General features: G+C 62.8%; 2 protein-coding genes across 3 annotated transcripts; both read left to right on the top strand.

Annotated features, from left to right (window-relative positions):
• Nucleotides 1-1,786: 1,786 nt before the first annotated feature.
• On the top strand, nucleotides 1,787-9,318 carry PRPH (peripherin). The gene is made up of 9 exons (XM_006131172.4): nucleotides 1,787-2,354; nucleotides 4,159-4,219; nucleotides 4,973-5,068; nucleotides 5,912-6,073; nucleotides 6,278-6,403; nucleotides 6,668-6,888; nucleotides 7,051-7,100; nucleotides 7,453-7,532; nucleotides 7,973-9,318. The coding sequence occupies exons 1-9, from the start codon at nucleotides 1,852-1,854 to the stop codon at nucleotides 8,018-8,020; spliced, it is 1,347 nt and encodes a 448-aa protein (XP_006131234.1). The 5' UTR covers nucleotides 1,787-1,851; the 3' UTR covers nucleotides 8,021-9,318.
• A 1,483-nt stretch (nucleotides 9,319-10,801) lies between these two features.
• TROAP (trophinin associated protein) lies at nucleotides 10,802-22,344 on the top strand. 2 transcript variants are annotated; one of them, XM_075901969.1, is made up of 17 exons: nucleotides 10,802-10,923; nucleotides 12,037-12,318; nucleotides 13,961-14,171; nucleotides 14,812-14,975; nucleotides 15,093-15,192; nucleotides 15,441-15,559; nucleotides 16,353-16,525; nucleotides 16,916-16,962; nucleotides 17,443-17,600; nucleotides 17,931-18,024; nucleotides 18,135-18,247; nucleotides 18,659-18,748; nucleotides 18,955-19,029; nucleotides 19,378-19,485; nucleotides 19,641-19,980; nucleotides 20,611-20,822; nucleotides 21,390-22,344. In XM_075901969.1, exons 2-17 carry the CDS (start codon nucleotides 12,088-12,090, stop codon nucleotides 21,477-21,479), a joined length of 2,325 nt encoding a protein of 774 aa, XP_075758084.1. In that variant the 5' UTR covers nucleotides 10,802-10,923; nucleotides 12,037-12,087; the 3' UTR covers nucleotides 21,480-22,344. The 2 variants fall into 2 exon arrangements, with proteins under 2 accessions (XP_075758084.1, XP_075758085.1); XM_075901970.1 differs by lacking the exon at nucleotides 21,390-22,344 and having other exon boundaries at nucleotides 20,585-20,793.
• The last annotated feature ends 3,365 nt before the right edge of the window (nucleotides 22,345-25,709 follow it).

The following is a 25,709-nucleotide window of genomic DNA, read 5'->3' as shown; positions in this document are numbered from 1 at the left end:
CTAATAGCCCTGAGCTGCAAGAGCCTCCCCAGGGATCCAGGCTGAGGTCGGCTGGTCCACATCCCCCCTCGCCCCAGCGCTCCGCAGCCAAGGCTACGGCTGGGCACCAAACCCTGTGGGGTCAGCACATGGGGCTGACTGTGGGCTTATGGCATTCAGAGGGGCTGTCTGCAGCCTCCGCTCCCACCTGTTGGACAGAGGCAGAATTGGGGGGGGCGCCCCGCAGTGACCTCCCCCAGTCTCAGCTCCTCCCTTTGTTCCATCCTGGGTGCTGCATGGTTTGGGGGGGGGGAGGGTGCTGCTCAGCCCCTCTGCAGGGCTGAGTTTAATGCAGCGGGGGGGGGGGGGGGAAGGAGGGGTTGATGCTGTCTGACTAGCAGCCTCCCCACCGACTCAGCCTGGTGCCCCAGAGACTGCGTCTCACTAAGCAGCAGCTTCAGCCCAGAGCTGGCCAGGCCAAGGAGTAGGCCGGGGGTCGCCGTGGCGATGGAGGCGGGTGCCATGTCCTGCTCTAGGGCTGCAGGGCGTGGCTCTGCTCTGTGCCCTCTTCTTGAGTGGGACCAGTAATGGAAGGGTTAAGCGGGGGCTCAGCAACAACCTCGAGGGGGCAGATCGCTCCTAACCGCACCCAGCTCCCTGGCACGTCAGAGGCTCTGGCTGTTACTGATGGGCCCGCCAGCGTGCGGGTAGGGGAGCCTCCGGCTGCACCAGACAGAGACGGCTAGCCAGGGCGGGGCGGGTTGGCAGCGCCAGGCTGTGTCCCGTCTGGGGCAGGGCTGCCTGCATCGCTCCCAGAGATATCTACACCCAAACATCACCCCACTCCGGGGGGGGGGGGGAGAGGGGGAGACCCACCCACCCATGGCGACGCAGCTGCAGAGGGCTAAGAAACTGAGATGGGAGGGGCAAATGGGTGTTTATGAGGCGTGGGCAAGAGAGATGGAGACGTGCTTGGAATGTGTGCGCCAGGACGGGTCTGCAGGGGGACTGGACCCACCCAGCTGCCCCTGGGAAGGCATCAGAACGGGTGGAGCAGTAGCAGCACTAATCTCCTGCGGGGAGCGGGGGGGGGGGTCCATTCACCAAACTGCCCGGGGGACAGTCAGCTGGGGCGGGGCAGCCCCCCAAGCTTCACTCACCTGGTGCTGCCCACAGCCAGCTCCGGACCAATGTGCATGGCCCCAGTCTGAGGGCTCCTGGCTCAGCATCCTGCCAGCCCCACTCCTGGCCACGGGCACAGCCTCTATGGAGAAGCCAACACCCTGCCAGCCACGCAGGGAGTTTCTACCCAGTGATGCTGCTGCTCTCTGCTGCAGTTGCGGGAGGGGCAGGACCCTGGCCACTGCACCCCCTGCCTCTGGAGGGGCACTGGGATCTAGTACTGTGGGGCGGGGGTGGGGGGCGCAGGAGCCCTTCTCTGGCGGGGAAGTGGGGAGAACATTTTCAGCAGGGGGCCAGGTTCTAGTTCCAGCCCTGGAGGCAGCCGGGTCTGGTGGTTGGGGAGGGGCAGGTGGGAACCAGGACTCCTGGGTTCTATTTGCAGGTCTATGGGGTCTGATACTAGGGGGGGCAGAGGGTGCCAGCCCCCCCGTCCATTCTTACCTGTGCGCCCCTCAGCAGCACCCACTAAGGCTCCCTCGCCAGCCCCAGGACTGCGTCGCGGAGACCCAAGTCCCGCAGCCCCCCAACGTATCCGGCCGGGCTCCCCGGGCTCTGGCCGGCGGCCGAGAGGGGCGGAGCCTACCCCCTCCCGGGCGCTATAAAGCAGCATCCCGGAGCCGGCAGCTCCTTCCAGCGCCAGCTGCGGAATCAGGCCAAGCTCGAACCGAACCGGGACCCCGCCCAGCAGCCATGACCGCCCGGGCCACCTCGTACCGCCGCACCTTCGGGCCGCCGCTGCTCTCGCCCGGCTCCTCCACCTCCTCCCGCTTCTCCACCGCGCGGCTGCTGGGCTCGCCGAGCGCTGCGCGCAGCGCGCAGTGGACGCGCAGCTCGGTGCGCGCCGCGCCGCCGGCCCGCCTGGTCCCGGGCGCCGAGCGGCTGGACTGGGCGCTGGCCGAGACGCTGAACCGGGAGTTCCTGGCCACGCGCGGCAGCGAGAAGGCGGAGCTGCAGGAGCTCAACGACCGCTTCGCCAGCTTCCTCGAGAAGGTGCGCGCCCTGGAGACTCACAACGCGGCGCTGCGCGCCCAGCTGGACCAGGCGCAGGCCCGCGAGCCCGCGCGCGCCGCCGACCTGTGCCAGGTCGAGCTGCGCGAGCTGCGGCGCCAGCTGGAGCTGACGGGCCAGGAGCGCGACCGCGCGCGGGTGGAGCGGGACAACCTGGCCGAGGACCTGGCCGCGCTCAAGCTAAGGTGACAGGGCGGGGCTGGGGGGCGGGTTGCAGGGGAGGGTGCAAGGATGGGGAGGGCTGCAGGGGAAGTGAGGCGCGCTAGGGGTGGGGAATGTGGCACGGGGTAAGTGAGAAAGGGGGCCGGATGGGGAGGCGCGTGGGAGGCAGGGTACAGGCCAGTGGGTTGCAGGGATCTAGGGGTGCTGTCTGCAGATCTGGGAGGGGAATGGGGTGCCAGATGCTGCCCGCGGTACTGTGGGAAGGGAAAGGGGTGCAGGGCAGGGTCTCTGCTGAGCTCCACCCCCTGCCTCCTGTACTCTTCCCACCCAAGTGTTCTTAGGGGTTGGGGGCCACACGCTGCCTGCCCAGAAGAGGTGATGGCCGGGGAAGGAAGGGCGGCAGTACAAAGAGAAGGGGTAGGGTTTGGTGTGGGGTGGATGAGGGGCCAAGGTACAAGCAGCCTGTGTGGGGGGCACGGGCAGGGCCGGCTCTAAGATTTTTGCTGCCCCAAGCAAAAAAATTTTTAGCGCCCTCCCCCCTTTGCAGGACAAGCACTGAGGAGGAATGAGCCCCTTTAAAAAAAAAAAAAAGTCTGTACAAACATTCTAGAATACAGAATTCCCAAGGACACAGTAGTGGGGCAGCAAGAGCGTGTGCTCCCCCGCTGGCAGGCCCACGTCGGGCGGTAAGGCTGGCCGGAATGCCGCCCCGGAGATGTGCTGCCACACAGATGTGCTGTGTGTGTGTTTGGTTTGCTGGTGCTTAGAGCTGGCCCTGGGCATGGGGGGCAGGAGGAGCAGAAGTCAGCAACTCTGGGCCCCACCGACCGCAGCTCCTGCTGCCCTCTGCTGTGATGAGGATTCGAGAGTAACCGAGGCAGTGGTGGGTGGGGCCGTAGGTGCTGGAACTAGGGGCCTGGGGAGCTGTGGCTCCTCCAGCTTGAAGCGGTTTCCATCAAACCTATCTAGGGGTTACCGCTTGGTTCCATGGTTCTCAGCACCCCTGCCGCACAATTGTTCCAGTCCCCCTGGGTGGGCTGCGCACCTCCCTTACAGTGACATGGCGGTGCCCCTGCCTGCTTTGGAGGAGGTGGTATCCCAGCAGCCTCTGGGGCGGGGTAGTGCTGCTGTCTGGGGACCCCCAGAACAGCATCCCACCAAGCCCTAGCCCAAGGTAGTCTGCAGCGGGTGGGGCGTTGTGCTGCTGCAGCCCGGCATGGCCCAGAATAGGGCAGCATGGAGGGAGGAGGGGGAGTTGAAGGGTGTGTCTCCCACTGGCCCTTACCTATAGGATCCCTGCAGGGTGGGGCTGGCCTCCCTCTCCTGCCAGAATTGCTCTGCACCACCTCATCCTGCCGGACAGGCTGGGGGGCTTCATGTCCGTGGCTCTAGAATGTGGAGTGCAGCTGGAAAATCCCCTGCCTCACTGGGATGTGTGTGTGTGGGGGGGGGGGGCAGGGCAGGGCAGAGATTGTTTAAATGGTTCCCTCCCTGGCACTGCCCCACCTCTTCCAGTACAGCACAGGATATGTTCCCCTGGTTTGGGTGGGGGTGGGGCCACTTCCCCCAGGGTGGGGCACTTTGAGCATTCTGGGTGTTAGTTCCGAGGGGTAAGGGGCAGGTAGCTGCTGGGAAAGGGAGGACCAGGCTGGGGGAGGATGCCGGGATGTTCAGGGAACATTCCCAATGTGTGCATGGGAATGGGGGGAGCAGGTTGGGGGAGAGCCAGCAAGAGGAGGGCAGGGGTGGGCGTAGCAGGGGTTGGGGGGAACAGCGTGTAGGTGTGTCCTGTCTGCATCTGACCACCTTGCTGTCTGCACCCCCCAGGCTGGAGGAGGAGACACACAAGCGTGAGGATGCAGAAAACAGCCTGGTGTTGTTCCGAAAGGTGTGTGTGTGTTGGGGGGGGGGTGTTCATTTGCCCCCTCTTATGAGCACACTTGCACACAGACACATGCATGCATTCTTGTTCATGTGCACACATGTACTTGACCGTGCACACAAACATGCACTCACACCCATACATCTCCTCACAGGTGCATTCATTCCTGCGCGCCAGGCGCCTGCTCACACAGACTCGCTCGGCACGCCCTGGAGCTAATGGGCTCTCATTGTCATGTCATGTCGATGCAGTGCCAACCCCCCACACCAGGCTAGGACACGCAGAACCGAGAGCCAACTGTCTCCCTGCACACATGCATGTTCAAATCCGTGTGATCCAGAGCCCTGCAGTGTCAAGACCTGATCCTGGCTCTGCCCTGGCCTCCCTGTTAGCAACCGCTGGCTGCCCCAGACTGTAGGAATGGGGAGGAAGATTGTGATAGACCTGCCCACATGTGTGCTGCACCCTGTCCAGTCATGCATGGGCCTGTGTATGGGCACCCACGAACACATCCGTGTGCTTAGTGCATACACCCAGGCATGTACATCTCTACATACACTCGTGAGTCAGAAGGGACGTGGCTGCATGTGTATGGCCCTTGCGTGGCCATACAGGCGCTTGTATAGCCCTACATGTGCAAACAGGCACATGCAAAGTCTCCTCAGTGCCAGGAGAGGGACAGGCCGGATATCTGTGGGCTGCATGGCCCTCTGCACCCCGTAGGCCTGTCGCTGGCACTCAGCTCCCTCTCCCCACCAGGATGTGGATGATGCCACCCTCTCGCGCCTGGAGCTGGAACGCAAGATCGAGTCTCTGATGGATGAGATCGAGTTCCTGAAGAAGCTGCATGAGGAGGTGGGCGCATGGGGAGGCACAGAGCAAAGGGAGGGATGTGTGGGAAGGGATTTGGGAGTGGGAGGGGGAAGGGGGCAGCATTGGCTCAGGTGGCACTTTGATGGGGGATAACTGACGCTCCATCCCACTCTCCCCCACCCCGGAGACCCCGCTACAGTGGCCAAGTTCTCTTTCTGCCTCCTAGTGGGGAAGAGCAGAACTGCAGTTGCAGTACAGCCCCACCCTGTGCCAGGCTGCAGGGTACCTGGGTGAAGGGTGGGGGAACAGACAGGGCACCTCAGAACTAGGCTCACACTTAAACTTCTGAGTGGAACTGGCACAGAAGGGGTCCCCAGGACAGGAACCCCCCAAAAAATGCAGATTTCTGAGCGTCTCATAGAATCATAAAATACTAGAACTGGAAGGGACCTCAAGAGGTCATCAAGTTCAGTCCTCTGCCCTCACAGCAGGACCAAGCACTGTCTAGATCATCCCTGGTAGATGTCTATCCAACCTGCTCTTAAATATCTCCAGTGATGGAGATTCCACAACCTCTGTAGGCAATTTAGTCCAGTGTTTAACCACCCTGACAGGCACTTTTTCCTAACGTCCAACCTAAACCTCCCTTGCTGCAATTGAAGCCCATTGCTGCTTGTCCTATTCTCAGAGGTGTTAAGGAGAACAATATTTCTCTTCTCCTTGTAACACCCTTTTAGATACTTGAAAACTGCCACCCTGTCCCCTTTCAGTCTTCTCTTTTCTAAGCCAAACCAACCCAATTCTTTCAGTCCTCTCTCCTAGCTCATGTTCTCTAGACCTTTCCTCATGCTCTTTTGTCCTTGTGCGTGTGGCTGGCATGTGCAGGAGCTGCGTGACATGCAGGTGAGCATTCACAGCCAGCAGGTGCAGGTGGAGATGGAGACAATCAAGCCCGACCTGACGGCCGCGCTGCGTGACATCCGCGTCCAGTATGAGAGCATCGCGGTGAAGAACGTGCAGGAGGCTGAGGAGTGGTACAAGTCCAAGGTACTGGCCCCGTGTGTGGACCCGCATGAACCCTCTGTGCTGCCTGTGCCAGGAGGGTGGGCAGATGGGGCATGGCTGCGTGGGGAATAACCTGACCTCTAGGGAAGTTGCCCTCTGATTGTGGGGAGCTCCCCCTGCACCTCGCTGGGGTAGCATTTGCGGGGTGCTAACACCAGCCTCTCTGCTGACCCCCTCTCCCTGCAGTTCGCTGACCTGTCGGATGCAGCCAACCGGAACCACGAGGCCCTGCGCCAGGCCAAGCAGGAGATGAACGAGTCACGGAGGCAGATCAATAGCCTGACCTGCGAGGTGGACGGGCTGAGGGGAACCGTGAGTATCATTCTCCGGGGGGAGGGGGGGAGCACCCCAGCCCTGCTCCTGGGGCAGAGTGCTCCCTAGTGAAGCACCCACCGTTGTTCCCTGCAAGCAGTTACATTGCCAGGGCCTGAGCAGGGACTCGCAGCCGAGCCGGCCTCGTGCGGCACAGCTCCCCATGGTGGGGAGCAGCTGGACCAGCATGGGTGGTAGGGGGAGCAGGGAGAGACCAGCCCCCTTTGGAGCCAGTCTGACACCTGCCCTCCCTGCTGTGGCCAGAACGAGGCGCTGCTGCGCCAGATGCGGGAGCTGGAGGACCAGTATGGGGTGGAGCTCGGCAGCTACCAGGACACGGTGGGGCGGCTGGAGCAGGAGATCCGGCACATGAAGGAGGAGATGGCGCGGCACCTGCGCGAGTACCAGGACCTGCTCAATGTCAAGATGGCGCTGGACATCGAGATTGCCACGTACCGCAAGCTGCTGGAGGGCGAGGAGAGCCGGTGGGTGCAGCGCTGGGGGCACAGCTCTCCCAGCATCTGTTGCGAGAGGGTGGGGCTGTTCCCGCCCCCCCTCCCGCCCCCCCTCCCATCCCCCCGGGGAGGGCTGGGGAGTGGAGGATAAGCAGGGTCCTACCACTCACTGTACTTTTTGACCCTCCCTAGGATCTCGATCCCCATCCACTCGCTGGCCTCCTACAGTGTGAAAACTTCAGGTAAGTGCGTGCCAGATATGGAGGGGGGGATCCCCCTGTGGGTACCTTCCCCAGGAGTCTCACCCCTCCCCGGTCAGTTGTCGTGGGCTCCCCACATCTCTCCCTAGGTACCTGGGGAGTTGCTGGCCTCTGCCATTGTGTGGGGTTGGCCTGGGAACTGACGGGTTGCGGCAGATCCATATGGCCAGCAGTACAGCCCATTGGGGGATCTTCCCTGGGGGACCCCTGCTGTGACCAGAGTCTATTGTCCTGGGGCACACCCACCCCAGGGCATGGAGGCCTCACCTGGGGATTGGGGGTTCAGTGGCTGCAGCCACTTCCCTTCTCATGGCCTTCCTGTACCCCCTGCTAGCACCTGAGCCGGAGCAGACTGTGGAGAGCCACACCAGGAAAACCGTTCTGATCAAAACCATTGAGACCCGGGATGGAGAGGTGAGTTTCCTCCCTGCCCCCCCTTGGGACATGGGGGTGAGGAGAAGAGAAGAACAGGGAGTAGTCAGCCTGGAGTGTGCCAAGCCTAGGGTAGCGGGGGCTTGGGGGAGAAGCTCAGGGCATGCCTAGGCCTGTGAAGGTTCCCGGGGCGTCCAGCTGTCATTCAGACCCAGCATTACAGGAGCATGCAGAGAAAGTGATGTCTAGCAGTTGGCGCTGGGAGGCAGGACTCCTGGGTTCCGTACAAAGCTATGGGGGAACATGGGTTAGTGGCTAGAGCGGGGTTCTGCTCCTACCCCTGCCCCTCTGTGCTGGGCAGCAGGCTCAGGGGCTTGTGGGCAGGCCTCCAAGATCCTCCATGGCAGGGAATGTAGCCAGGCATGGGCTGAATGGGATCTAACCGTGGGCTCTCTGTTCCATCCTGCCCCCCGCCCCGCTAGGTAGTGACTGAGTCAAGTACGGAGCAGAGCACTGATGTGGAGAAGTGATCCTGGTGCTGGGCCGCTGCCCTGGACCGAGGCGACAGTGTGAAACTGACTTGTAGAAGCCACTGCGAGACCCCTGCTGCACCTGCCCTCCCCCCAGCCACACTGGCCTTATTACTACAGATACCTCTGACAGCTCTGCTGCACTGCCCCGTGCCTCCAGCCCGCCTACCCTCGTGGTGTGCCCAGAGCACCGAGAGCACAGCAATACCCACTCACAGCCCAGGGCAAGGAGGAGAGGGGCCCTGCCTCCAGCTCTCCCCATCCCTCTGCCCTCTCACTGCATGCTGTTTCCCCGATCTCTCCCCCATCCTGTGCTTTTGGCTCTGGGCTGGTTTTTCCTTCCCTGCTCTACCGTTGGGCGTGACTGACCTTCCCAGACTACGTGTACTGAGCCACAGGGCTGTGGTTAAACAGAGTAGGATCCTACACCCCCTCCAGCTACAGCCTAGGCCATGCGCTGCCTATACAGATCCCAAGACCACTCCCACGTCCCTAGAGCAACTGCTGTGAGCATTCCGCAGAACCGGTCCTCCTCCGTCCCATCATGTTTCCAGCCCCAAGGCAGAGGCTGCCTGAGTTTGGTACCAAAGAGGAGTCTGCTCCTGAATTGGACTCCACAGAGGAGTTGTCCTCGTTCCACTACCAAAGCAGGATGCTGGCCCCTGGCAGCTGTGCCTCGGGCTGCTGCCCAGCAGTGCTCCTAGTAGCAGAGATGCCTGTTGGAGTGGTGATACCAAGATCTGACTGCAATTCTGTGTTGGCTGGTCTCCAGCCCAAACACAGCCGGGCCCCCTGATTCCCAAAGCTCTGTTTTAGTACAGAAGAAACGAATTGCAGGGACTGCTCAGCAGGGCTGGATTCCTACCCCTGGCACTTGCAGCCTGGATTCCTGCTCCCTGGGTACAATCCCAGTATGCCTGGCAGATGGGGAAGCTGTTCCTAGTCCCAGTGCTGCTGTCTCTAGTGTTAATTCTCCTGGATGCTGCAGCATATCCTGTTCTGGCATTGCCTAGAGCTGCCATCAGCTCTAGACAACAGGGCTGAGTGAGCCTGGGGATGAAGGGGGTGAGTAATACCTAGGCCCAGTTGCTGAGGGTGAAGGCCCTTGTGCCCAGGGTACTAGTCTAATAGTGACAGCCCAGTCCTGTCCTGGAGTGTCTCTCCCTAAGGAGGCCTGCTGTGGTGCTGAGTCTCCATTCTCATTTTGATAGGGATCCCCGCCTGTCCATTAGCACTTGTGTTGCTTTGATTTTTGGACACATGCTTAGTTGTCAGGGCCTGAGAGGGAAAGAGTTTCTTCTGGGGCCTTTCAACCCTGGCTCCACTGCTGGAACAGATGTGTGGAATGATGTTTCCTGCTGCTATCCCAGCTCAGGGGAGAGTCCTGAGCCCCATACTGGCTGCTGATACTCAGCCCTGCTTCTAAGCAGGCAAGTCCTAAAAGACTGTGCTCCACTATCATTCCCACATTTCTGTCCTCTGGCCGCCTTCCCTCCACGCAGTGCCTCTGACTTTCAGACCCACTTTCCTTGCCTTAGCTCTGCCTTCGTTAACCAGGGGGCTGCGATAGGATCTCTCACCCTGCTGGACCAAGACACACGGGAGGCTGTGAGCATAGTTGCTTTGGTGCTCCTGGGTCTTCCCTGATCTGCCTGAATGGTGACACTGGCCCAGTGCTCGGCCATGGTGTTGAATGTGTCCTGTCCTGCTTTTCCAGCCACTAAAGGTCATAGCGAGGAATGTGCGTGTCTGCTTCTCATCTATGCCTCCTTATCCCACCGTCTGAGATCTCCACCTTCCAGTGGCTGAGTGTGGTGGGAGGGCAGGGGAAGAGACCTCAAATTCGACCCTCATTGGCAGTGCCAACCAGAGGGCTGAGCTGTCGGCTCTTAGCCTTAGTGGACAAGGGGGGCTATCCAAATTAACCTCACTCTGCTTGGACCTAGCAAACCTCCCACTGGGAGGCGGCCAGCCGCCCTGCTTGTCCCTTCGAAAAGGTGCTGGGGGTAATGGGTGAGGGGGAGCTTGTCCAGGCTGTGCCTGTAAGGGTGGGAAGAGGTTGGCTTCAGACTAGGCCCCCCAAACTGCTGCCTACATGCGCACGAGTGCCTGTTTGCCCCTTCCGCTCTGCTCTCGTCCTGGGCCAGCTCCCCACTTCCGGGGAGGAAGGCGTCCAGGCGGGTGGAGCTGTAACCCTGCAGCCCAGGGAGGCGGGAACACAGGGAGTTGTGGACACAGCAGCGCCGTGGGGCTGAGTAAAGTGATGCCTGGGTGGCAAGACCTTGGACCACGGCATGACGTGGCACCGTGGCACGTGGCTGCTGTCTGACGTGGCACCGTGGCACGTGGCTGCTGTCTGACGTGGTACCCTAGGGGGAGCCCTCGCAGGGGGGGGCACCTGTGGCTGACTCCAGCTGGTGAGGGGGGGGCATGATCCAGGGCCCTCAGGGGAGGGGCTGAATTTCCCCAGCTTAGCTCCTGTCTTCAGCCCCCCCACCCTCGGAGGACTCCCCCCTCCCCCCCCCCAGCCCATGAGCCCACCGCTCTACCCATGCACGTCTCTATGGTCTAGCCTCACCCCCCCCCCCCATAACTCCCTTCAGCTCAGATCTCGCGAGACATCAACTTCAGCTGGGCGAGTGCGCCCCGCCTCCCCCGCGCCTGATAGGGCAACACGGGCGATGACAGGCAGCGGCTTTGGACAGCGCCGACCAATCCGTCCCCGCAGCTCCGGCTGTCGCCCGGGCCCCGCCTCCCTTGCTCCCGATTGGCTCTCTCTCCGCCGACTCCGCCTCCAGCTGGAGGAAGGTGGCCAATCAGCTCCCTTGGTGTTTTACAAACCGGCGGCGACCCGCAGAGCGGCTTTACCCGGCCCCGAGCGGAGCGGATGCGACTGAGCCCAGGTGGGGGCGGGCGAGCTTATGAATGGGGGAGCGCGAGGGTATCCGAGGGGTCCCTGGCTGGGGGGGGCCGGGGGGCGCAGAGGGGGTGCTCCTATGGGTGATGGGCTAGGATTTTGGGGGGGCTTGATGGGGTGCGCACCCCGGGGAGGGTGTGTGGGTGTAGGGGGGGCCCCGGGGGGTGCTCCTATGGGTGATGGGCTAGGATTTTGGGGGGATGGTGGGGCACGCACCCCGGGGAGGATGTGTGGGTGTAGGGGGGGACCCCGGGGGGGTGCTCCTATGGGTGATGGGCTAGGATTTGGGGGGGGCTTGATGGGGTGCGCACCCCGGGGAGGGTGTGTGGGTGTAGGGGGGGACCCCGGGGGGGTGCTCCTATGGGTGATGGGCTAGGATTTGGGGGGGGCTTGATGGGGTGCGCACCCCGGGGAGGATGTGTGGGTGTAGGGGAGGCTCCGGGGGGGGGTGCTCCTATGGGTGATGGGCTAGGATTTTGGGGGGATGGTGGGGCACGCACCCCGGGGAGGATGTGTGGGTGTTGGTGAGTCTGTAGGGGTTGGGGGGCCCCTGTGGGGCGGGGTGCTGCTGAGCTCCCTGACAGCCCTGGGGTTGGGTGTGTCTCCAGGCTGTGGCTCATCAGGTGGGTCCCTGGGGCCCAGTGGAGGGGGGGGGTGCTGAAAAGGCTGTGGGCAGTCATGGGCAGTACAGAGCGGGCTGGGGGGCGGCGGAGATCGCGAGGGGGTGCAGACTCCAGGACCTTGTTGGCCTTGCTCCTTGGGGAGTGGGGGAGTCTCCCCTAGGGGCTGTGGCGTTAAATGCCAGGGAGAGAGCCAGGGACTGATGCCGAACCTTCACTACTGTCGCTCCCTGGCTGGCCCAGCGATCCGGGCTCTGTGCTGCAGTGTTAAATGCAGGCTCCTTGCTTTGGGCTGTAGCCAGTCCCCCAGCCAGCTCCGGAGGGACTCCGCGCTGGTTATTGCTGCCAGCCTAGCTCTAGCCACGGGGCCTGACTTGAAGAACCTGCGAAGGGGTCTCCTCTGGCCTGGTGGGGAGGTGGTGATGCACTCTGGTTGCATTGCAAGGCCGTTCATCTCCTGGGAGCATCTCTTTCTCCAGGTGCAAATGCCAGGAAAGGTGCTGCAGTGCTGAGTGGTGCAGCTGTCAGAAATGGCGCAGATTGGGAAGGGTCCAGAAGCGGTTTCCTTTGCCCGCCCACCACGGGGCAAGTGGACAGGCAGCTGTTCCCCCGCCAGGAGCGGACCACAGCCAGGGAAGGAGAATGAACCATCTGCCTGGGATGGGTCAGGTGCACAGAGCTGCAGCAAGATCCCTGTCCTAGCCAAAAGCCGCCTGCCCCCAGACTTCCAGCAACTGCACCAGACCTGGGAGAGCCAGAAGGTGAATGGCGGGTGAGGGGGAAGGTTTGGAGCCCTACCGTAGACCAGCCGCAGAGCATAAGTTGTTGGCTCTCCCTATGCTTGGGGGATAGCATCAAGGGAAAACACCTAGGCTGTGTCTACACTGGGACACTTATTCCGGAAAAGCAGCCGCTTTTCCGGAATAAGCTGCGAGCTGTCTATACTGGCCCCTTGAATTTCCAGAAAAGCAGTGACGATTTACTGTAAGAAATCAGCTGCTTTTCCGGAAAAACTATGCTGCTCCCGCTCGGGCAAAAGTCCTTTTTCCGGTAGACAGCACAGTAGTCTTTTCCGCAAAAAAGCCCCAATCGCGAAAATGACGATCGGGGCTTTTTTCCAGAAAAGCGCGTCTACATTGGCCACGGATGCTTTTCCGGAAAAAGGGCTTTTCCGGAAAAGCATCCTGCCAATGTAGACGCTCTTTTTCCGGAAATACTTATAATGGAAAACTGTTCCGTTTTAAGCATTTCCGGAAAAAGGTGCCAGTGTAGACACAGACTTAGGGCGTGGTTGAGATACCGCAGGGGCCTCTCCGCCAGGCTGGCAAATGAGGATCTAGGCTTCAGGCACACTTATCCTGCTTGGGGGTGGGAGCTGGTACCCTCTTCTCTCTTGCAACATGCTGGCTTCCCAAACCGGGTTCTGGTGCCTCCTTACCACCACTGAGTCACAGACCCCCTCTTAACTGGGGCAGACCAAACTCTGGTGCCAGGGAAGGGCAGAGTGAAGTGTTAACTGTCCAGCACATTAGCTGTTGATCAGAGCTTAAAATGCCCCTTGGGGCACTTGTTAGCAGAGAATCCAACTGGTGCACCTGAGTCTGGCTGGTCCTGTGTTCTTTGTGATGTCCCCTCTTTGGATCATTGTGTTTTGGCTGTGATCCTCTGGCAGAGATGAGACCAATCAGCTTTCAGGGTGTTCCAAGCCCCTCCTCTTCTCCCTCTTGCTGGGGTGCTGGGCTCCATGGCACAAAATAGCCCACATTTGTTGTGCTGCAGCTTTGAGTGATTTTTTCCCTGTTGCCCTGACAGCCTCAGGGCTATGGATGGTCTGGTGGAGTGCTCCGAGTGTCAGAGAGATGGGTCTACAATCTGTGTTGAAATGAACAGGGTGTTGTGTGGAGAGGAGGGAGGGAGGCAAACCCCTGGGGTCTGTACTTGGCTTTAGGACAGAGAGCGTGGTGTTCAGGGCAGGCACTGGGAATCCGGCCTCCTGGGTTCCATTCCCACCTCAGTGACTCTGTGATGTCAGGCAAGTTGCTTCCTTTCTAAGTGCCTCAGTTTCCCCCTTCCCCATAGGGATGTGCCTCTTCCTACTTATGCTTGTGGCAGCAGGTAAAGCCCAGGCCGGCTCGCCACACTGCCAAGAACGGGCCACCACATCCAAGCTGGTGGCTGCCGGGCAGTGAAAGGCTCCAGCAGCTCCTCTGCGCATGTGGGAGGCACCACTTGGGTGGGTAGAGCCATGTAGGGGACGTGCCTGGGGGGATGGGGTGTACATGGCTTGCTTCTTGCCATGGCTGCATCTCGTAGGCCTTGCTTGCTGGGTGGGCGGCATGTTTCCCACGCCACTGGAAGTGTCTGTACCTTGCTGCAGGGTGATTGTCTTTCTGTCCTGCCCAGGGGAAGGCTGCCGGCAAGAAGTCCTGTGCCCTTAGCCCGACCTGCAAAGGGGACAAGCACCCCATTGGGCCCTGCGCGGATGTGGCTGCAGCCGCGGAGCTGCTGGTGGGATCCCCCAGTCTGCTGAGCAGAGCCCCCCTGGAGGAGATTCAGCAGTGGGCAGCAGCGCAGAAGAAAACACCAGGGAGCAGCAGCCGCTCCAGTGGCAAAGGTACTGCGGCAGGGATGGCGCTTGCTGGTGCAGCCCCAGCCTCTACCCACAGGCCCAGGGAGACAGCTCATTTATTGACACAGGGTCTTCTGCTGGGAGGCTCTCCTCTCCCAAGCTAAGCAGGATTAAGTCTGGATGGGGTGTGGATGGGAGACCTGGAGGGACAACCTCATGAAACTCTTGGTACCCTGCCCAGTCCTGGCTCTGGTCTCCCATGAGGGGCTAGGACATGAGCGCAGTAGCTGGGCGGTTCTGTGCGGCTGGAGTATCGTCTTTCTGAGGAATGGTAAAGCCCAGGGACTGGCTGCCTCTGCCATCTGACAATGCCACGGCACGTTTCCCAAATGCCTGGGCCCAGAGCCCTGGCACTTCACTGAGCACTGGGCCACGTGTCCTGTAACTGCATTCGTTGCCTTGCAGTGTCAGCTGCCTTTGGCGTCTAGTCCTGCCGTGTTGCTGTGCGCTGTGAACGGATGGCTGCACTCTGCCCCAGAGGTAGCCGCATTTCAGTGTGGGCTGATCTTGTTAAGCATTGGGCTCCTCCAGGATGAAAGAGACCCTACATCACAGGGTGGAGGGCAAAGCTACGTAGGGCTTACTGGTCCGGTTCAGCCTCGTGACCCCCATGGTCTCTTTGCAGAAGCTGGCCTCGTGGGCTTTGTGGCGGACTCGGTGGCTGTGGCCAGCAACCTCTCCAGGATGGCAAACAGCATGCTGGGCGTGGCCAGGAAACCCAACCTGGCCTGCTCAGCCCCTCCGAGGGGGGGCAAGGGAAATGTGGTCCATGCCAGTGGAAACACACGGGTAAGTCTGTAAAATGGCTTTGCTGGCCCAGGGAAGTTCTGACTCGCAGCCTCCTCCCAGCAGGGCTTGGCTAAGGGGCCGGTCTGGGGCTGGCTGATCGCGTCTCTCTTCCCCCAGACTGTGCACGGCAGCGTCTCCCTGTACGTGGCCTCGAGAACCCCAGCCTTGGACCTGAATCCAGCCCGTGCCTCCTGCTACTCCCGAGTGGCAGCTAAAGGTACAGACCCAGCTGGGGGCTCTGGTTGCGACGGAGGGAGCAATGGGGGAGCAGCCTTCCCAGGACAGTGACCCCGCAGTGCAGGCCCCAGCCGGGGAGGGGTTAGGGAAGCAGGAGCTGATCCTGACTCTTTGGTATCATGAATGTAGCATCAGTTCTGGCCTGCTCTCAGCTCTCTTCTCCCGCCCCCCCTTCTCCCCACTTCCTCCTGGCTGCCTGACTCCCACCCTCTGTGCTCTGGCTCCTAGATGCAGTTGGCCGAGCCCTGCAGGACCCTACCCAGCGCCGTGGCCTGCTCCTTAAACCTCAGCAGATCCAGACTCTGTCCGTGGCGCTGAGGGACCTGGCACCCCGTGCCCAGTCCGTGGTGAGTGCTGTCTGTGCGGGCTGGCTTCAGCCCCCCTCTCTGGCTGGGCTGCAGATGCTGTCTTAGAGCCCTGGGTTTGGAGGGGCTGCTCGCCTGGGTTGGCACTGGGGCCTGGTTCTGGCTAGCGGGGCTAGTGGCCTCCAGAGCTTCAGGAGCCAGCTTGGGACTAATGGCTGGGAAGGCTGCAGGGGACTCACTTTGGGACCCCAGCTCTTTGCACAGCACCAGGCTGGCTCCCTGCCGCGAGAACCTGCCCACGTCCCTGCCTCGCCTGGCTGCCTCCTTTGTACCCCGGCAGTTGGTTCACGCTGCTCCACGGCCCCCAAGGGTGGGTCACCGGGGCTGGGTGTCAGGTGATGCGGTGCCTGGCTCCGATGCCGCAGTCTCTACAGATTGGGGTGAGGGGAGGGCAGGGAGCTGTGGGAACCTTACACCTGCCCTGCCCCCCTTGAACTAGCCTTCTCTTGGTGCTAGGGACATGAATGGTTAACCAGTAAACTGCCCAGGAGGCTTACTAATTCCAGTTTAACCAGCGGCTCCAGCCCCGCTAAGCTATCACCACTGGAGCAACTCCCTTACCTCCCCCTCCCCCCGGCTGGGGTGCAGCTCAGGGGGTTGGAGGGTGGGGGACAGCTGGGGTTGGGCTGGAGGGTGAGGGGTTCTCTAGCCCAGCCGAAGCAGCTCCCATCCATGTTGGGGGGCAGCTTGGGGCGCGCTGGAGCAGCTCCCTGCCTGCCCCCCTTCAAGTGCTTAAATGGGATTTTCCATCCCCAAATGGCGCCCCGCGTGACAGAAGGTGGGCGCAGGGGCGAAGGAGGCATGTCGGGGACGCCCGCATCCCAGTGCCACAGCAGCACAGAGTGACCCAGCCGGGAGCCGAACCGGAGCAGGGGACCAGCCCAGCGATGGCAGGCCGGGATCCCCAAGCCATGGCAAAGCCACGGGGCACCAGAGCGCAGCCCACAGGTGATGGGAATGCACCATTAATGGGTAGGGGGGAGGAACATACCATTCATCACCCATTGCAGTGGGGGTGTGGGTGCGCACGCGCGCGCACCTGCCATTTCCAGGGCATGTCGCCGTTAGCGCTGCCCCTGGGTGCTTTGTGCCATAGTCCCGTCTGCAGGCGGGTCACGGTTGGCTGTGTACGTACCAGGCCCTGTGTGCTGAGACCTGGCCAACTCGCTACGCATCCACCTCTCTCCTTTCCCCCCAAGTCTCCTGCTGGGGTCAGACCCAAAGGGAGTGGGAGGCCATAAGCAAAGCCCTGGGATTCGGGTGGCAAACAAGCAGCCCTTTCCCGTGCTGGCCAGCGAAGGGGGGAATGAGCAGCCCTTGTGGGTTTTCTCCCTTCAGCGGCGGCTCACCCCCGAGGACGGACCCCATGGGAGCGTCACAGACCGGTAAGTGGCCGTGTCCCGTTTGCCTGGACTAGAACCCTGGCTCCAGAGCTGGGGGAGACCACCCCCCGCACAGTTCCCTCTTGCCTTATGAGCAAAGCCGGGCCGGGCATTTCCACAGGCTCCGCAATTCCCTGGCGGTGCCCCTCCCCCTAGACTCGACCCATCACCCCCCTGCCCCCCATGGCTGGTGACCGGGGTTGGATTTGTCGGTCCGTGTCCGTGCAGCCCGGCTGAGCGAGAGCCGCTGTCGGGACCTTCCTTCGTATGGGGGCGCGAGAGCTCGGACTTGTCAGTCTCGCCGGCCGCGGTCGCGCGTCTTCGCTGCTCCGCTGTTGGGTGCCCTCCCCCTCCCCCGTCGCCCGCCCCTGCAGCACCAAGTGGCTCCCTCACGGGAAACGTTGAAACCACTTCATGGAGCCAGGACACTGGGCTCCTGCCGAGCCAGCTGCTGACTGTCCTCTCCTCTCCCCACCCCCGCAGAGCAGTTTGTGCCGGACCCAGCTGCCCTGGCCAGCATCCTCTCCAACGTGGGGCTGAGCCACGCCGCCCTGGAGCCCACGGGGAGCTTCGGCCTGGCTCGCAGGGTGCCGGTGAAGGGGCTGCGGAACGTGCAGCCCTCGGTCGGGGGGCGCCCCACGGTGAGCTGCGCAGGGGTCTCAAAGCCGGGGCTTGGTCCTTGCTAGGCTCCTGTCTCCCCTCTGGAGCCTTGGGGGCAGCTGATTCTGGGGGCACTTCTCTGCCCAGCGCTTTGTGTGATCCCAAGCTGGGGGACTGGGCAGCGGGGCAGGCCCCACCGGTGGTACTGTGGCCCAGTCAGCCCTGCAGTGATGGGGGCTGGGTGCAGCTCTGGCTGCTGCCCATGGGGCCTTGGGCTGCCTGGCACTGACCCCCAGGGGCTGGGCTCAGTGTGCCCCTGCCCTTGCCATCTGCAGAGCGGCTGAGGCTGCCTTCTCTCCCCTCCCCCTCAGGACAGCAGGACCTCGCTGCTGGGGAACCGGGTCAGCGTCCCCCCGAAGGGAAACTTCGGCCGCGTGTCCTGCCGCTCGGTGCTGGGCCTTAAAGGTACCGGGGAGAGTCTGGGCTTGGGCTCTGGAGGTTGCTGCTTATACCTGGCCAGGTGGGGCCTCGCCTGCAGGGCTGGGCAGGGCTCACTGCCCTCCTCTTCTCTGCAGGTATCGAAGCCCCGGATGGTCCCCGGGTTGGCAGGCTCAGGACCCCGGAGAGCAGACGCGATTCGCCCTTTGGCTCCGCCAGGAGGGTGCCCATCACGCAGCCCCAGTCCCTGGTTCGTACACTCGGGTGGGGCAGGGCTGGGACCCTTGTCAGGGAGGGGTCAGTCTGCAGCCCCCAGTGCCCTGACCCATCAGAGCATCACCCTCCGCTCCGCTGGCCCTCGCCCCCCAATGTTCCCCCAATATCTGGGGTTGGAGATGAGGGAGGGAGGCTCGGAGCCAAGTCTCCTGGGTTCTCTCCAGGACTGTGCCTTGCTCAGTGTCGCCCCCTGTTTGCAAGGCAGGGGGCTGCCAGGCCAGGCCCTGTTCAGGCACCATTGTCCGGGGGCTGTGGCCACATGTCTAGGGTGGACTCTGGAGCATCTGCACTGCAGCCGGTCCAGGCAGGGTCTGTTCCCTGGGGGCTGGCAGTCCTGGTCAGGCCCCTCTGGGTGCCATCCCTGTGAAACCCTCTCTCCTTGCAGCGCAGCGCTTGCTTCTCCTCCCGCCGCCTGCCCGTCTTCCCTCGCACCAGAGAGGCCCTGGAGAAGCGCTCGGCCCGGGGAGCTCTGCAGGTGGGTGGGGTGGGGGCGGGAACAGAGGCAGCTCAAGGGCCCCAGGTGCTGGGGACCTGCCGCCTTGAGGGGTGTGCTGCTGACGGGCTCTGCCAGCCCTTCCCACCCCGGAGCCGAGCCCCGGAAGAAGCTGGTTCCCAGCCGCAGGTGTGCGGGGGTGGCTACGTCCCGCGGCGAGTCTTCTGACACCACGTTCCCATCTCTAGACCCCAGCCAGGTGGGCCGGTGGCCTCTCCCCGCAGCCTGGAAGCTCTGACCCCGACGAGTCGGCCCTGCCCTGGGTGAGTGCCGTGGGGGTGAGGAGGGTGGGAGGAGACTCTATCGAGCTGGGGCCATTCCCAGAGGGGGGAGTCCCTTCCTTTGCTGCTCCCCGGGAGGGCAGGCAGCTGCAATGGGGCCTGACCAGTGTCATGGGTGGTGGAGCCCCAAGGGGGGTGAGGCCCGATGTAGCATCAGCCCCTGCAGGGGCCCCCACCCCAGCTGAGCTCCAGACCTCCCCCCTGTGCAGCAGAGCAGGAAAGGGGCTTGAATCGAACCTCCTGTAATGTCTGTGGGGAAGATCATTGGGGGGCCCCTGCCTGGGTTCCCTGCTGGCTCCGGTCCCATGCCCCTAACGGTGCCTCCCCCAGGAGAAGATCGTGGTGCGTCTCTTTGGGCACGGGGAGAGCCAGGCGGCCGCGGAGGCATCGGTGAGGAAAGCTCTCACCCAGCCTGCTGAGGGAACCACCAAGGCGCAGGTAAGGAGGGGGGGCTCCTGGCTGCAGGTAGGGGAGGGGAGGGAGCCCCCCGTCTCCAAAGGGGCAGCCTGGCCCGAGAGGCCTGTGATATTCGGGGGGCTGGGCTGAGGGGTCGGCTGCTGACTCTCCTCTCCTCTCCTCTCCTCTCCTGGCAGCGCATCCAGTTTCTGGCCCAGCTCCTGCAGAAGGAGGTGGAGGGGGCGGCCGGCGACTCCAGCCTGGCTGAGCTGCACAGCCTGCTGGCTGCCTGCGCCCCGTCGCCCAGCCCCCTGCCCCACGGGCCCCCCCGGCCGCTGCCAGCAGCTGGGGCCGGGCAGCAGCAACCCCCCTCCCCCTCTTCGTGCCAAGACCCTGCCAGCAGAGCAGTGCCCCCGGCCAGCTCCGCCAGCTTCCCTGCTGCCGGCACCACACTGACCTTCTCCTCCCAGCGCCCCGTCTGCTCCAGCCCCCTCATCCACTCCCTGAAGTCCCCCGCCGCCGGCAGGGGCGCGGCAGGTAGGATGTTGCCCTGGGTGCCCTGTGGGGGCCCTCAGTGATGGGGGACTGGGATGGGGGCCTTTCCCCTCTAGGGGGCGCCAGCTCCTGTCCGCACTGGTTAGAGAGGGCTGGGTGGCTCAAGAGGGTGGGGGAGGGACCTGGGCCTTCCCCCCCGCCCCTTTAGAGGGTGCTGACTACGATCTTGTCCCAGAGCCGGGTCTCCGTGCTGCAACCCCTGTGGCTGGCCAGACCATGGGTGGGGGCGGGGGGCACAGTAGGCCCCAGGCAGGTCGCTCTGGTTACGTCTACACTGCACAGTTACTTTGGAATCGGCTCTTCTGGAATAGTGATTCCGAAATCGCAGGCTACACGGCAGGGAAGCCTCCCAGTGAGCCCGAGGAGGAATAGCAGGGAGACCCTGGGGAGGGGCTACTCGAAATAGCAGCAGTGGGGGGGTCTACCCGCACCTTATTCCCAATAGCGACTTGGGAAGAGGCGTTATTCCTCGTCCAACGGGGCTTGCCGAAGTCGGAATACGCCGTCCGTTAGCTCGAGAGTCTCTCGAAATAACGGCATGGCTGGGTGGACGCTGGCCTAGTTATTCCGGAATAACTGGGTGTAGACCCACCCTTACGCTCCCACCTGCAGGGGCCGGGGCTCCCCCAGCTGCAGCCCCCTCCAGCGTGGCCCTGGTGAAGCAGCGGCTGGAGGAACTGCTCAGCGCCCCCCAGCGCTTCCAGGAGGCCTGCCTGGACGACGAGTGCGCCTTCTACACGAGCCGGGCCCCCAGCAGCCAGCCCTGCGCCCCCCACCGCTGCACGGACCCCATGGCCAGGCTGCTGAAGGCCCAGGAATCCATGGTGAGTCTGGGGACTGGGGGGGCCCTCCCCCCAGCCTTGGTTCCCTGTTGCCTCCTGCGTTGGGGAGGGAGGGGCCAAGCTTGCCGGATGTGGGGGAGAGACGCTGAATCCGGACTCCTGGGGTCTCCCAGACTCTGGGAGAGGAGGAGGGTCTAGGGAGCCTTTTTTGGGGGGGAGAAGGGCTCCGGGATTCTGCCCCCGACCATGGGAGGAGGAGCTAGTGGTTAGGGAGGTGGATGCTGCGAGCCCGGCTCTATTCCCAGCATTAGCCGGGACTGTGGAGCAATGATCCCTCTCACCTTCCAGCCATGTGCGGAATACATTTTGTGCACTGAGCCATGTGAGGAAGTGCACCACCCCAGTAGGCAAACCTGGCTGGGGCTACTCTGCTGGGCAGCGCTGGACTCTCCAGAGCAGCCGCGCTGCTTCCAGGCCACCCTGGCGTGGGTTCTAGTGGCAGGGCAGAGCCCGGGACAGCAGAACTCCTGGCTTCCCGGCTGTGCGCTTGGGAAGGCAGCGTGTCACAAGGGGAGCCCCCAGCCCTGTCTCCCTCCCTCTCCCCTGCAGTACTTTATCCCCATCCCGGAGCCGGGGGGCAGCCTGCAGGAAGCCGGGAGCTCGCTACAGGCAGCCCTGCCTCAGCAGCCCTTGAGATGACGGCGTGGGACTAGACCTACTCAGAACGGACACCCACCCGTGGCCAGGCTCGCCGTGGCCTGGCCTGCCTCCTGCCCGGGTCAGCTGCCGAGGGCTGGGTCAGGCAGGCCCCTCCTGTTCTGTTGCGGGGCCATGCTGGTACAGGAGGAAGCTTACACAGCCCCTTGGCGCTGCTCTCAAGTCAGCCTGGGCCTGGAGCCACCAGCCTCTAACTAACCTGGAGCCTGCCCCGTCGCCCGTCCTCACCCACAACCTGGATCTCTGGGACTCTCCACCATCCTGTGCGATTGGAGTGGGCATTTCACTGTCATCTGCAGCACCTTCCTCTGCCCAGCCCTCCTTGGTCCCTCTCTCTATTTATTAACCGCCTCGTGGGCTGGGAAGCAGCAAAGTGTTTTTAATGACGAGCTGTCTCTGTTACTTAGGGACCATAATAAAGTCTTGTTTACATAAGGCAGTTATTGTAGGGTCTCCTGGTGCACAGCCATGCACTGGATACGGCGGTAGGTTTGGTATGGCCCAAGCTCTACATTCTTGGTCTGTTGCAGTCCTACCCCCTTGCAGAAGCACTAACCTGTGGAACAGCCTGCAGCAGGACCCTGAGCAATCTCTGGCATTCCCCTGGGAGCAGCAGGGGCAGGATTCACCCATTCCCTGCTCCCTTTTGCTGCAGGCTGGGGTCTGCCTGGGCCATGCTAGGTGAGACCCCCGGGGTGTCTGTCCCCTCTACCTAAATCCCTTATGTTTCCAGTGCCTTTGTAGCCAGAGCCCAGACTGGCCCTTGGGCCAAAGGGGCTGCAGCATCTGCTTCTGGGGTGGAGTATTCTGCTGCTGAAAGCAGGGGCTGAGGCAGAAGGAAGTGAGATGACAGCTGGTCCCTCTGCTGCGTTCTGGGTGCAGCCCCTCGCTGTGGCCCTATTCCCTGTAGAAGGGGGCTGCTGTAGCAGTCCCTGGCCACAGGGTGGCAGCACAGGCCAGCCAGCCAGGCCTCTAGCTGGCATAGTTACTGCCAGGATGGCAGGGCAGCCACCCCGTGGCTGGCAGTGGCTTCAGCTCACCATGCTGAGCCCAGGCTGCGTGTGGCGCCCTGCCTCTGTGCTGCAGAGGAGGGGGTAGGAGAGTGACCTAGGCCCTGGGACTCCTGTGTTCAATTCCTGTCCCCTCCCCGCCTCTCTCTGCCTTTACTTTTCCTAGCTCTAAAATGGGGAGGATCCTGCCCCTGCCCCCAGGGTGCAAAATGAGCCGGGGTTCTCCCACGCAGCGCCAGGAGCTGGGTGCACGTCGTCCCTCTGCCCAGAGGGGAAACTGAGGCAGGGAAGTGCAGTGGTTTGTCTGAGACCAGAATGAGATGATAGCTGAGCTGTGATACATCCGTGTGGGCCACAGGGCCCGGCTGGGCTGGGCTCTGGCTGCATCTTTTACCTGAGGCCCTGAATTCCTTGAAGAGGGCATGCAGGCTCAGGGGCCCTAGGCGCTGCTGGTGCCTGCTTGCTGCGGGGTTGGGCCTATCGGAGCTTTGCCACCCTGTGTCCTGTCCCCACAGGAGGGGCGCAAGAGCCCAGATTCACGGGGGGGGGGGGGCTGGGTGCAGCTTCCCCAGAGCTGAGGTGAAACAGGCCCCTGGGGGCCATGTGGTCCCTGGTGGGGTGGGGGGAAGGATGTTGCAGAGAGTCTCTGAAGCAGCCTGGGGTGACCCCGGAGTGCATGGGGGGGAGGGGCTGGCCGACTGCAGGTGCCCCTGACCTGTGTGCACTGCAGCTGTATGGATGCAGCACAGAGAGCAGCCCTACCCCAGTATCAGCCGCGCTGGGCGAGCACCCCTGCACCCCCCCCCGATCTATTCTGCCTCCTCTCCCCCAGGTGCCAGCAGTTCCAGGGGAGGGGGACCAGCCATGACAAGACAAGCTGACAGCAGAGGGGGAATCTCTCAGCCCCCCCCCCCACCCCCCAATGCTGCAGCGGATGAGTGAACTCCTGGCGGGCGGCTGGCCCAGCGGGGGCAGTGGGGCCTTGCAGGGCCCTGGGCCACGCTGCGTTCCCAGCCCCATCTGCCAATTACCAGCCTCCCAGTGCTCATTATAGGCCGGCTCTGCTCGGCAGCCATCAGCGCTGTGACAGGGCCAGCCAGCAAGGCTGCGGTGCAGGCACACGGGAGGGGGCTGGCACGGGGCTTGTGTGTGCACAAGGCCTCCCTGCGGCACACGTGTGTGCACCCACCAGAGCATCACCACACAGAGGCCCCTGGAGGGCTGCAGGCAGGGCAGAGCTAGCGGGGCCTTCCTGGCATGGGCTGTGCTGCAGCCATGGGAGGGGCAGGCACGTCCCTCTGGGGCACAGACCCACAGAAATGCCTGCAGGGGGCTGTTGTGGCTTCTGGGGCCGGCTTGGAGGCTGCTTGGGGCGCATTGTATGTGTGCAAAGGCAGGGCTGGGAGCGGCACAGAATTCCAGGTCATGCTATGTACATGCAAACAAGCGTGTGCATGCAGGGTGCAGTGCAGGCTGGGACATGGCCACGCAGTCGTTCCCCCCCCCCCCTGCACAGGGTAGGCACGCCCAAGGGCCAGCTACTAGTGCAGGACCTGAAATCTCCTAGCAGGAGTGGGAGGGGGAGAGGGGCTGCACCACTGGGCTGGGTGGCGGGGGGGGGGGGGTGGTTGCTTTGTGTCTCTTTGGGCAGCTGGCAGCGGGGGGGTAGGAGGAGGATGGGGCTCAGAGCTCGGGGGCGCTGGGAGTGCAAAATGGGTGTGTGTGTGGGGGGGCTGGGGAGAGTCATGCACCCCCTGAATCTGCGCCTCTCCTCTCTCTGTTATCAAAGCCCCTCCCCATGGCTTTCCCTTAATCTAGCGGAGGGGTGGGGCTCAAGAGAGGTATGGAGGGGATTTTGTGTAGAACATCCTGGTGAAACACACGCCCATCCCCGTGCAAGGCAGCTGCCACTCCCCAACCTGGGCAAGCGAGCCCTGCACGGGGATGCACCACCACCAGCCCACGTGCAGAGCCACGCTCGCACCCTTCCACGGACGGCTGTGGTTAACTAGCACTAACTGGCCAAGCCAAGAAGCTGGAGTGAGAGGGGGATGGGAACAGATTTCCTACAGCTGTGATTGCCCTGAGCGCGGTGCCCTGGTGAGAACCCAGCACTGGGAGCTTCCCCGCAGCAGTGCCCTTCCCAGCGCATGTGTTGCTCCTTGGTGAGGATACCTCAGCAGCCAGGGAGGTGCAGGTAGGGCACCCTGGTTCCCTGGGGATCCCCACCCTGCACACAGAGAAGCCAGGAGAGCCCCTGGCTGGAGCTGGCAGGGGAGGCATTAAAGTAGCTGCCTCTCGGGGTGGGCGGTATTGAGGGGCCATGAGCATTTGCAGGGGGAAGGAGCCAGGATCCTGGAGCAGAGGTTTGGTCACATGCCACTGGGCGAGGGGAGAACAGGCCTGCAGCAAGGAAGGGGTTAATGGTGCCCTGGTCTGGGACTCTCTTAGCGCCGTCCTGGGTCCTGTGCTCCAGCTGGTTCCAAGGGGCGGGGCTGGGACCCGGCGCCCCCGCCAGATCCCAGCTCTGGAAATTCTCCTCTGCTTCCAGGCCGGAACTCCTGGGCAGCACTGCGAGGCGGCTGTTAGCCCGCGGCCGGGCCCCACCCCAGAGGTGGCTGCAGATCAGGCATGGGGAGGGGGAGCCCTGTGCACTCTCTATGCACTAGAGAAAACTCCTCCAAGGGCGGGCCCGGAACCAGAGTACTTTAATGGCAGACCAAACACAGAGCCTGACGATCGGAGACACGGGTGTGCGGGGCCCCTGGGGCCCGGAGCCGGGCAGGGTGATCGCGGTGAAGTCCCCGGCACCCGCTACAGCGTTTGTTCATCTGGACAGAACACTCAGGCCACTGTACAATTCCTCCTGGGACCTGTGAGCAATGGGGGCAGGACGATGGGGGTGTGTGTAGAATGGTGCCCCAGGGCACGGGGTGCTGCAGTGGGGTGCAGCTTCCACCAGGGGGTGGCCTTACTGAATGTGCAAGAGACCCGGGGCCGGATGGGGAGCACGGGAAGGAGAGCTGAGGATACAAATGGGGGTTGTTGGGATGGGGGGAAGATGGAGTGGAGTTGGAGAACACGCCATCCACGTGCAAAGATACTTGCACGTGCACAAATGTGCACGCACAGACACGAGCATACACGTATCCCTGTGTGGACATCTGTGTGTGTGCTGGGACACATGCCTGGAGATGTGTGA

Source organism: Pelodiscus sinensis, chromosome 19 (genome assembly GCF_049634645.1).
Source record: "Pelodiscus sinensis isolate JC-2024 chromosome 19, ASM4963464v1, whole genome shotgun sequence".
In the NCBI taxonomy this organism is placed as follows: domain Eukaryota; kingdom Metazoa; phylum Chordata; order Testudines; family Trionychidae; genus Pelodiscus; species Pelodiscus sinensis.
The sequence above is the reverse complement of the archived record's forward strand: the minus strand, read 5'-3'. Positions and strand labels throughout refer to the sequence as shown.